Source organism: Perca flavescens, chromosome 6 (assembly GCF_004354835.1).
Source record: "Perca flavescens isolate YP-PL-M2 chromosome 6, PFLA_1.0, whole genome shotgun sequence".
Lineage (NCBI taxonomy): Eukaryota > Metazoa > Chordata > Actinopteri > Perciformes > Percidae > Perca > Perca flavescens.
This window is the reverse complement of record NC_041336.1, coordinates 30,492,704-30,504,950: the sequence shown is the minus strand read 5'-3', so window position 1 is coordinate 30,504,950 and position 12,247 is coordinate 30,492,704. Positions and strand designations below refer to the sequence as shown.

Genomic DNA, 12,247 nt, shown 5'->3' with positions numbered 1-12,247 from the left:
AATGGTTGCTGATAATGGGCAATGTAGATATAGCATTAAAGATCAGCCACTTCTTTCTACAGTCGAGAACCCTTTTGAAATTATGTAAGCACATAATGTAATCTGAAAACTGCTGCCCTGGTTAAAAAAACAATGCAACTGATCTCAGCTGGTATTCTCTCTATAATGGAAATTTCTAAAATGACCCCAAACTTTTGACCGGTAGTGTATATAAACTCCCCTTTTTATTGTATCTGCTCTTAAAAAAGACACTTCCTGAATGTAGCGGAGTCTGAACACAGCAGACAAAAGGCAAAAACCAAAAAAAGCAGCAACTGTAAAAATCAACAAGTAACATCAGGAGGCAATAATCGGTTATGGTCTGTCTCTGCATCGATGCAGAATCCTCCTTGTCTGCATCGGGATGCATCGATGCAGTGATTCATTTCAACAGCCCTAATAAACACTATATTGTGCCATGATTTGTACCTGCTGCAGCTCTCTCTCTCTTTGCTGGTGTCTGAGCTCCATGTTGAGGATCTTCCTCTCCAAGCCACACAGGAGTTTCACCTCTGGGCTCTGAGCTTCTTTGGCTTCCTTCAGCTCCGTCAGCAGTCTGGTCAGCTAAACACAAAAGCAGTGAAAGCAGTTACTGTATGTAACTTTGTAATGTTTCTGAAACGTGTGTCATTTTTCATCTAATGATCAAAAATGATTTAAATGACCTACAGTTTGGTGGACTTGGTGCGATTCGGGGTGTGAAGTTGTAACATTGTTGCATTTTTTCATTTGGTTGGATTTGCTTTCACACTGCACTTTGTCAAACGCACCAAACACTGTAAACACACGTCACGCGATTGAGACGGTTGCTTGTTTATTGGACAGAATATCTGACTGAAAATCAACAATATTTCTGGTCTCAGAAATAATGGAGCAGCGCCATATTTATAACGTCTTGGGTTTTCTGGTTCTGCTTTAGTGTTTCTAATATTTGAGAAGAAGGCGAACAATATGAGCAGCTGACAGACAGCGAGTGAAGGAGAGAGAGGAGAGAGAGACAGATGATGTCACACAGACGATCAGCAATGTATGCTCAGAACAGCTTATGGATCTAAAAGTTATCATGCCTGAAATCATACAGTATAACAGGGTTTTTCCTGCATAGAGGAGTTTTTGGCGCCCCCCCAAAGAGGTTTTAGCCAGCACAAAAGGAAAATCCCCAGTGCCAAAATGATGAAGAACTGAGAGGAAAAAAATAGCACTTCAAATCTTCTATGAATGTGTTAAGAGCAATTTACCAAACAACGGTTGAACAAGCAGAACATAAACTTGAATAGGAGCACTCATCTCAGATTTACCGTCTAGAAGTCGGCCTCTCCCGGTGTTTTTTATTTAGGCAGTTTTGTTGAATGGGGTTTAACTTACTCAAGCTTAATATACATTTTTGTTTATCAGATTGTCAAAAAAAAAAAAAAAAAAAACATAGGAAAAAAAGTTCCAGGTTGAAAAAAGCGGTAGTTACCCTTAAACTCTTTGGATAAAAGTTTCGGGAGCGCCTCGGTAGCTGAATGGCTGTGGGACCGCTTTTGTCCGTCAAATAAAAAAGGCAAAAAATGCCCCCCCCCATGAATCCCCACCTGCTTCTGCAGAGCGTCCTCTCGGGTCCTGGATATTGCCAGTGCATCTTTAGCTCGCTTGAAATCTTTCAGCTGGTCTTGTAAATGTTTCGTCATTATCTGCAGGCAAATGTGAAGGTTAAAGCAACACGATCACTTCAGGACTTCCTGTTGACATGACACTGTTTGGTTAGCAGGGTTTTCCCTACCTTTATAAGGCTTAGGCGCAGCACCCAAGCCGTTTTGGGCACCAACTAAGCCACTTGAATGTAAAATCAATTTAGCATCAAAAATAACTTAACAACTCTTGTCAGATCTAATAATTGTAGTTGGTCCCCAGTAGTCTTCTTTTACAAGTTTTGTCTCCAAGCTCTTGGAGTGGTGTTTATTTATTTATGATCAACGTTTTCCAACATTTTACACACAGATATGGTCATAATAAATGTCCAAAATAATGTGAAATTGCATATGTTTTGCATTGAAACATTTCACATTTTCTGGAGGGAGCACCCCTAAACCCCCCCACTAAATATGTGCACCTAAGTCTTCCACAAACCTAGGGAAAAAACTGGTTTAGTGAGCCAATACCTCCTGAGTGTTGAGCTTATTGGCCAGCTCAGCAACCTTTGAGGACGAGTGTTCCAGGGCATGGGTGGCCCGCAGCTGGTCTAACACCCTGAGGTGCTCTGCTTTCATGGAGGACAGCTGCTCTGCAGAGTGCTCCCTTAGCCTAATAACACATCACATGAAATTCAGCACATCGATGATCTGCAGAAAATGTCAGCTAATGATAGGCCTGTAACAATGATTACATAATTGTCAATTTCTTTTACATAAGTGATTATTGGTCGGACTGTTGAGCTAAAGCTATGCTAGTTGGTGGCACTTGACCCTATACACGTTCATAACGATAAACTAACTAACTGTTAAACTGAGTGCAGTATAGAGGTGGATGAATAATTTCTTCGTCATCATGTATTTTAGTTTTGTCTTGTTTGTTTGTTTTGTCAATGTATATGTCACCATTATGTGTACATTTTTAATGTATAGTGAATGAGTGCTGTATGACTGCTGTCTCTATGTTAGTCCTAGGTTACCTGCGTAGGGAGTGCAGATGAAAAGTAGTTATTTTTACTAATTCTGGCATATTTACATGGTGTTTTTATACAACAATGTTCATAAATATGCATGGTCCCTATCAAATAAACCAATAAAAAAAATAGTTACATTTTTTTTTATTATAATAAGAGGTGTGGTTTACTTCATAGGCTGTGTACCTGTGTTACTAGCGCATTCTCTGGGTCACATCACAGTGACAATTTCTTTTACGGTAATTTTAATTTTGTTTAAAAAAGTATTTTTTTTTTATTTGACAGAGAGAGACAGTTATATTGTTAATTGCAATCATTTCTGAGGCAATTAATTGTACAGCAAAATGTTGGAATTGTAACAGCTCTAGTTAATGTGTTCGCACAGCTACACAGACCTGCACAGCTCCTCCGTGGCACGTTCAGCATCAACTTTCAGCGCCTCCCTCTGCTGCTCACTCCGCAGCTCCAGCAGCTCCAGACGCTGCTTCAGAGCCTCGTTCTCCTGCAGAACCTCGGAGATATGGCTGCCTGTCAAAAACACGCAACAATTATAAAATCTAGCGAATGGATACGAATTCATATTTTATCATTGTGTCATGCATGGAAGAAAATATGCCCAGCCCACATAGGCTTAGAAGACACCATTATTTACAGCAAGGGACCAGTTACAAGAATAGCAACAAAAATTACATATATTAAACAAATAAACCTTTTTGTCGTTTTTCCCACGCTTTAGAGACAAAGGTCGGCAGCTTACTGTATTTACATTCAATTGAAACAACCACTCCATTGTGTCATAATCAGCACACTGTTGACCGCTGGGTCAGATGAAAACCCCAAAACAAAGAAATAGCAGAATAATTTCCTTATTCCATGCTTTACAACATAGATAGCATTGTCAGTATTAACAGGATAACTATGTAATCAATCAATATTAGATAGATGTGTTTTGAAAAGCAAACTATATCATTGCATAGAGTGTGTGTGTTGAAAACCCCAAAAAATAACATATCTTGCTTACATATTAATCTGTTTTTGCTTATATATTAATCAGTTTTTTGCTTATACTGATCTGTTTTTGCATTTTATGACAGAAAGAGCTTTTATTGAGAAACTGTGAAGAGTGTAGGAAAGCACCTGGACAGATAAGAAGAGCACAGGCAGAAGCTGCGGCCTTGACGGGTGCATGCAACTGTGTGTGTGTGCATCTTGAAGGCGCATGTGTGGCCATACACAGCACACGAGCTGTAGAGTTCATGAAGTTCATTACTACTGTACTTTGTTTGTGATGTGTTTCCTACATTACCTTACAAGGACAAGGAAGTACATAAAAGTATGTCCCTTTGGATAACTTTGGGAGGAGTAAAATGTTTTTCGAGTGTTTTTGCCAAGTAGCGGGCTCCCTTCGGGCTCTTTTACCCGAGCGCTTTACGTGGCATCGGGATGCCATGAAGCCTTCTCCATCTACCCTTGCACTGTGTTGAATTGGGAAAGCTTTATTAGGCCCCTCTCAGCTGTAGAGGGGTTCCCTTGTACTCGCTGAGTGTAAGGGAGGAAAAAACAAAAACCCAAAAAAATACTATCTCTGAGAAGCGGCTTTGAATACCTTGTTAAACAGAGGCCAAAAAATGCTCTTCTCTCTTATTTTGCCCAGACGCCTTTTGTTGCTGGGGAAAGATTTATTTGCCTCTTTGACACCGGAGAGGAGATTACCTGCACTCATATGAGTGTGGGAGAGATAGGAGGAAAAGAGAAGCGGCCCTAAATACCTCAGAGAGGTTAGAGCGGAGGCTTTATCTTCATTTTTATTTCTATTTTGTAAAGGACCACTTGCTTTTAATTTCTGCTTTTGTCACAAAATAATAAAAACCACCTGAGTCCAACTTTGGACTAGGGGACCCAACTTTTGCCAGTTCTTTATTTTCTCTGGGATCGTTTTACCCACTGCCAAGTGGGGAGGGTTCACCCTTATGGGGGTTAGAGACTCCTCTTTAACCGCCGGTGGCCAGTTGCGGCCCGCGGGGATCAACTTGGACACGCAGACCTCCTGTTATCTCCCAGTGGGAGTGCATTTCCCTATCCGCACGGCCTGGTCAGAGCCTCTGAGCATCCCCCTCTCTCAGTCCGGCGACCAAGGAGGGCAAGGCGGGCGTCCTTGAGAAGGAAGGGACCTCCGGTGACCCTGGGAGGACAGCAGAGACTGTGGGTACTAAAGAAAAATCATTGGTTTTAAAGATCCCCTCGGGCAGTGCTTGTCATATACAGGGGGATAACAGCCCGTGTTTTTGGGGACATCAGGTGTAGTGTGTATCTAACCTCTTGCCTCGCCTTCGGGTTCCCTGATCCGGGCGAGGGTTTCTCCTTAAACGGAGGGCGTGTGTGTCTCTATAAACTAATTAATCAGGGAAGCATCAAAAGCAACTCCTTTTTAGTATAGGTCAAAACATCCGCCCCGCTGACGGGCAACTAGCGTTCGTCCGTACGGCAGAAGAGGGCATAAGGGCCGGGGGTTTGCTGAGGGGAAGGCAATAAAAGGGGTTGGCTCGACCACAGCGAGCGACGCGACGCCTCCGTAAACTGCCACACCGGTCGACAGCACCAAACATTTCTAGATTTTGAACAGACATTTCATTTAAAGTGCCCATATTATGAAAAAAATAAAATCACTTTTTCAGGGATTTGGGGTGTTATTTGGTGTCTCTGGTGCTTCCACATACATAAAAACTTGGAAAAAAACAAAACATCCATGCTGTTTTAAGGTAGATACGGGTTTCTGAAAGTCTTCTGCCTTCAGTCTCCGGGTGAGGTGTTCAAAATCGGCAGGGCTTTCTAAGTCATTGGCCGAAACATTTGGTGCGTGCTAACTACTTTAGCTAATACCACATCAGCTAGCTGTTTCTCCAACTTCGGTAAGTACTAGGCAGGATTAGCCGTGAGACTTCTTCTAAACGAGGGCGCACTTCGAACTTTGCGTGGAATACCTGCAGACGAGGGACATGTAAGTAGTTCTATAGTGTTGTAGGAGTGTTTTGCCATTGAGAATGAGGTGGCTAACCGCTGGCAGTGCTAGCTTCTAGCTAGTAGTCCTTACCTAGCTACTGCGCATGTGCGCCTCCCAACAAAGATGGGATAGAAGTGTGATGCCTCACTCTGTAGCTAAAACAGAGAGCTTAACACACAGGGTGAAAAGAGGAGCTGCAGCAATGTGCAGTACAACAAAAATATGGTGTTTTTTTTTTTTTAAATTAAACCATGTAAACCTATTCTGGTACAACCTCAAAATACAATTATGAACCTGAAAATGAGCATAATATGGGCACTTTAAGAAGAAAGTACAAAGCAGAACATGTTACAAGGTAAAACCGCATAGAGCATAGAGTTTTAAGATCAGAAAAGACCCAGCTGTTGAGAGCAATAAAAGCTGTTATGGCGTATTCAACATACTCCAATATTCATCTACGCACACAGAGGAAAGTCACCCAGAACAGAACATCCACCTCCATACCTGTAAAGACAGTGGGCTGGTAGGTCTTCTCATAATGAGCAGCGGGAAAGGTTTCTTCCCCTCCATGTGTCTCTCCGGCAGCAGCGGGATTGAGTGCTTTGGCTGAGCCTGGTTGTCGCTTCGTCTCTGCAAAACGGGTTTCTGTGCGTGGGTTGGGGACAGACAGCGTGCTCTTCCTCTCCTTCTTCAGTCTCTCCACAGTGCTGCACAGCTCCTGAATAGTCTTTGTCTTGGAGGCAAGGTCTTTGTTCAGCCGCTCTATCCGGGCGCCAAACGCTGCCTCGGCCTGACGCTGGTGTCGACCTGGACTTGGCTGGGCCTGTAAAAGCAAGTAAGATCATTGTTTTTGCCTAATCACATATAGACCAATATCTTAAATCAGGGTTTTCCAATGTCCAGAGCAAAGGCTCTCACATTTCTGTAAGTTGTGTGGCACATTTCCGCTAGTCTATATCGACGACGTTTCCTTTCCGGGATTGTTCAGGTGCTGCTAAACTGCGGTGGATTTCTGAGGACTATGGTTAACTGCTCCTCAGATCTCCGCAGGGTAAATCCAGACCGCTAGCTAGACTATCTGTCCAATCTGAGTTTTCTGTTGCACGACTAAAACAACGTGCACGCGTTCCAACAAAACAAATTCCTTCCCGAGGCTATTTTGCAGAGGCGCCGTTGATGATTGTGATTGGTTTAAAGAAATGGCAATAAACCAGAGCACTGAAACCAGAAAGACTGGAAACTGTTTATCAAACTGTAATTAAGTGAAACTCAGAGGAGAATTTGGCAGATTTGCCGACTTTGAGACTCTTTGAGAAATTCCCACAAAACCCGAGAGTTTTAATATTCAGGCTGTGAAACAGGTTGTTGTAAAAATGTAATCTTTGTTTTAATTGATTTACTAAACTCTACAACGGCTAAGGAACGTTTTGCTGACTTTTTGGGGCTTGATGTCGACCAAACTGTAAGTGAAAAAACTCTGTGAGACATGCAATAACACAGTCTAAGATATTTTACTTTTTTGCGATAAAATAAAAGCATGTCAGTAAACTTTACATGTCTGGCACTTGATGCGATTCTCATTTACCAATGTGGCCCCTAGTGAAATTGAGTTTGACATCCCTGGCTTAAAGTAACCTTAATGGATATAGGGTTGACACATTCAGCTTCACTCATGATTGCTGACCAAACCAACCTTAATATTGACAGTTCAATTGTATGAAATAATTAACATAATATCCACTCGTATATGATGAATAGTGTTATAGATTTAGAACATACATTGGGAATTGATGAAGGGGTACGTGTTAGGGCTGTGATTTTCAGGTTTTTCCTGTTTTATTTTGTTTAATTCATTCCCTGTTTGTTAACGGTTTCCTGCTGTATTCTCATTCCTTGTTCAGGGTTCTTTTATTCCGTGTTCTGTTTTGGTTTCCCGGTTCTATCCTTGTTTATGTATTTGATGCCTTAGTTTCCTGTTTTATTTTGTAGCGTTATAAATGGGCCATCCATTTTGGCAAGCAAAACTTTGTTCGCAAATGTTTGCTTGAATGTTGGGCGATTCAGTAAGAAAATGAATGGAAAGACCCTAAAATGTCTCAAATCTATTCAATATGCCAATTTGACCACAAAACAGCATGTGACGTCTTTACGAACAGGTTTTTATTCGATTTAAAGCCATTGGATGGAAACATACTTTCACCGGCTTTGTTTGCATAAATGTTTTTAGCGAACTTCGGATAATTTGATTGACAAGCGGATGGAAACATAGCTAGTGAGGCTAAAGCTAAGGGCCTTTTTTACAGTCGCCGCAGCCGGCCTGTAGTGCGCCAACGTGACGTCAAAATGACATAGATCTCACTGGCGCGCCAGGATTTTAAGTGCGCATTGTGCGTATTTTTTGTAACCTTGCTGGGTTAAGATGAGTTCTTTTATGGTTAATGAAAGGCTTGATCCAACAAAGTAGGTCATAGAATCAAATCGAAGCATTGACCTCAATGCTGCTGCCAGTTCTGCCATTGTTTACCTTTTTCTTCTTCTTCTAGTCCGTAGCGACACCTCTGTTCAGGAGAAGACTACAACTAGCGCTGCGACCACCACGCGCGAGTAGCAAAGTTACGGCGCTCCCATGACATCACATTTGCGTGCAAGAGGTCGGCTGCAGCGACTATACCGCATGTTTAAGACAGGTGTTTTTGCATGTTAATGACCTGGGTAGCTCCGGTGCTAGCCTTGTGTTTGAGCTGCTCCTGGAGGGACTCAACCTGGTTCTGGAAGGACTCAATCTGGTCCTGGAGGGACTTTTCTTTCTCCTGATGGCTTTCCTTCATACGCTGCAGCTCTTCCTCCAGGGTTGGACCCTGTGACACCCGTGGCCGCTCGGTCCCAGCTGCTAAGTGTGCCGCTTCCAGCTGCTGTTTCTGTTCCAGTTGCGTCTCCAGCTCGGAGATCTGCTGCTCATAGCGGAGCTAAACGGTGCACACAGACACACATGTTGAAATTTCACATTTTTTTTTTTTTTTTTTTTTCAAGCATTTCTGCTTGTTCATTTCATAAAATAATTGGTATTTTTGCATTAACATTTCGATCCAGTTAATCACAATGTGTGTTTGTTCTTGCTGTACTTTAATCTGATAACAAAATCTTTTAATCAAATCTTCTTCTACAACCAAATATATATTCAGGCACTTGTGAACAACTTTAACAATTGTTTGTTAAAGCCAAAGACAAATGCATTTTTGACACACTAGCGTACAGTCTGAATTTACTCTCATCTCTTTTAACAGTTTCACTCAAGTCAGGAGAAAACATTTTTTTCCATACATTTATGTGAACACTGCTTGTGTTCATTTACACTTCTTCAGCAAATCAAGGTGTAAAAATCATTTTCAATTTGTTGTTGTTTTCTTATCCAGGTCCTTATTACTATAACAGAGCTAAAAAGATCAAATCAAGTAATTCAATGAGACAGAATGCAATGCATAGGTTGGTAAGCTTGGACGCAAAGCAGCAAACAACACTGTGAATTTTAGGTCTTTGTTTAATTTTTTTAATAGTTTGGAAAGTATTAGTTATTGTTGACAGATAACACTTTTGATGACTAGCAAAAACAATTGAGACATAGCCAGTAAAGTGATCCCGACTGGTCCTGGCTAACGCCGCCATGCTAACCCTGTTAACTGCTAACGTTACCGGGAGGACCAGGCTAGCAGCCCATGGCTGTTTACAACGTGTAGTTAAGCCACAAGAGGGGGGCTGTAAATCGGAAAGAGAGGTCTGTGAGTTTGCAGTGTGTTTAGCGATTGTTGCCGTAATTCTAAGCCAATGAAGTGTGTTCCGTCGGCAAGCTAGTGTTATTTTTAGCATTTTGTATTGTAATTCTAAGCCGAGGAAGTGTGCCTGACTGGCGTGTGGAGAGGATGGTGAGGTTGTGGTGTTTTTAGCGGTTCATACTGTAATTTTAAGCCGAAAAAGTGTGTCTGTCAGTTGGTTACAGAGTTCCGCGTGAGCACGGGCTTTTATGACTGTCAATATAGCCAGCATCTAACGTTAGCTACTCCGCTGTGCTTTGGAGTAATGTCTGACTAGCATCTAACGTTAGCTACTCTGCTGTGCTGTGAAGTAATGTCGGGCTATGTGAGACTAGCATCTAACGTTAGCTACTCCGCTGTGCTGTGGAGTAATGTCTGGCTATGTGAGACTAGCATCTAACGTTAGCTACTCCGCTGTGCTGTGGAGTAATGTCTGGCTATATGAGACTAGCATCTAACGTTAGCTACTCTGCTGTGCTGTGGAGTAATGTCTGGCTATGTGAGACTAGCATCTAACGTTAGCTACTCTGCTGTTTTGTGAAGTAATGTCTGGCTATGTGAGAAAAGCATCTAGCAACATTGTTATGAATGCTGCGGTCTCAGCCTGGCAACCCCCGTGAACCAGGCACAGCGTTATGGGTGGGCCTGACGGGCCTAGGCCCACCCACTTTTCAAAAGGCCCACCCAAAACATTTCCTCAAAAAACATTAATTAATTAATATATTATAATTTGGTGAAGAAAATTATAAAAACGGGTCATGTCTATTTTTATGTTTCTGCACAAGTTCAGCAGACAGTGGTTCGGATCGGATGTAGCTTGTAGGTATGCTAGGCTAGCTCCCAGTGATCTGAGAGTGTGAAAATCATTTCCAGTAAAGGACAAGGTTGCAACAGTCGTTGTTTAGGTACCTTAAACGTGCACGAGCGGTCTCAGAGTCATCGCTGCAACCAGAAGATGAAGGAGAGCTGAGATCCACAACGCCGAGCACATCTTTGTCTCGGCCACCACAGGATGCTAGCGCGACCAGCGCGGCCAGCACCGGTGCTAGTGCCTTTGCATCGCGAGTGGATGATATAGCCCCTATGTATATAGCCCGCAACTCAACCAGTGCTAAAGTCACTTCTTCTGCTTTAGGGAGTTTAATTGTGTAGGACCGCCAGAGGATAACAGTAAGGTATGTGAAGGCTACTCTGCCTGTATTGTATTATGTCGTTATGAGATATATGGATTAAAATAATCAATTCATAACCCGCTACAGAGCTGCAGGCGCAGTTCTATTTCTATAACAGCTTGTTACTGTTGTCAGTAACAAGCCACAGCCTCATGGTTTTTTCTTGTTATGGTCAATGATGCTTTAGGGCTTGTTAATGCAATTTATTTATTTTTGTTAAACATGTTTATAACATGAATCATCACACTAAAGTAAGGAAATAACTTGAGTCTTGTTTTACATGACAGATGACGTCAATGAACAAGTTCTGTGGCCGAGTATTGATTGAAACTGTCGAGCAGTGTTTGTGATTTGTATATTGTTGAAAACTTAAAACAATTGAAAAGAATTGTGAAATATTCGGCCTAATGTTACACGAGCAGAACTAAACTGTTTTGGGGAAATATTAGATTCCTGACCACTTTTACAGTCTATAGGCCTTAGGTTAGGAGAGATGCGCTATAGCACAGCCAGGTATGGTGCGTAATGGAGATTCCAAAGCGCTCTTCTTTTGGGCAGAACCAAGGAGAGCGATCGCGGATAGGTCCGTTCTTTGCACCGAAACTTTTTACAATGCAACAACATATAAATAGCATCAGGCTATTACAATCTGTATTATGTAAGCACATATAATATAACAGTATATTAGCCAGTAATTTGTATTAGGTTAAACAGGGATTTGATAACGTTTTTAATTTAAGGCCCACCCACAATTCGTCTGGCCCATCCAAAACTGGAATCCTGGCGCCGTGCCTGCTGTGAACTCCGAGTCTGGGCAGGAGGGGGCGGGGGAAACGACTGTCCAGTATTTTGAATTGGTAGTGCAGTAACTATTTTAACCGCTAGCTGCCAGTATTACATACAATATTACATATTGCACCTTTAACGGAACCCTTTTCTAACCTGACATGCCAGATGGTTTGAAAGACAGTGGGGCTGGTAGGTATCAGGGTTTTTCCTGCATAGAAGAATCTTTTGGCACCCCCCAAAGAGGTTTTAGCCAGCCCCAAAGGAAAATCACCAGCACCAAACTGGTAAGAATAATAAAATAGCAATTCAAATCCTCTCTGTTTAAGAGCAATTAACCAAACAGCCGTTGATCAAGCAGAACATAAACTTGAATATGAGAGCTCATCTCAGTTTTATCTCCAGAGTCAGGCTCTACCGGACTCTCCCGGTGATTTATTTAAATATTATCATTTCTTTAACCCAGTTTTGTTAACTGGGGTTTTATTAACTCAAGCATAGTAACATTTTTGTTGATCAAATTGTCAGAAATAAAAGGAAAATTGATAGATTTCTGTCAAATAAGGTAACACAGACTCATTGCCTTTACTGTACGCAGACAGGTAATGCTTACTGCACCCCCCCAAAAGGCCCATTCTGAGCCAGTAAAAACCCTGGGTATGTAATGTACAGTATATATTATACATATTAATTTCACATGTGAAACTGGTTATATTTCAATCTGCATAACTGATTTTTCTATCCTCTTGGGGCAGCGGAAACAACACAGACATATCACACCACTATGACATCA

At 41.9% G+C, this 12,247-nt stretch overlaps 1 protein-coding gene across 2 annotated transcripts in view; it reads right to left on the bottom strand.

The window, feature by feature from the left end:
* cep162 (centrosomal protein 162) overlaps positions 1 to 12,247 on the bottom strand; it is a 48,712-nt gene that overhangs the window by 2,849 nt on the left and 33,616 nt on the right. For both annotated transcript variants that reach the window (XM_028581193.1, XM_028581194.1), the window contains exons 23-28: positions 8,396 to 8,653; positions 6,192 to 6,510; positions 3,082 to 3,214; positions 2,184 to 2,325; positions 1,617 to 1,715; positions 469 to 603 (exon numbers count right to left, since the gene is read on the bottom strand). In XM_028581193.1, the coding sequence (XP_028436994.1) occupies positions 469 to 603; positions 1,617 to 1,715; positions 2,184 to 2,325; positions 3,082 to 3,214; positions 6,192 to 6,510; positions 8,396 to 8,653 (1,086 nt within the window). The remainder of the gene's footprint in view (positions 1 to 468; positions 604 to 1,616; positions 1,716 to 2,183; positions 2,326 to 3,081; positions 3,215 to 6,191; positions 6,511 to 8,395; positions 8,654 to 12,247) is intronic.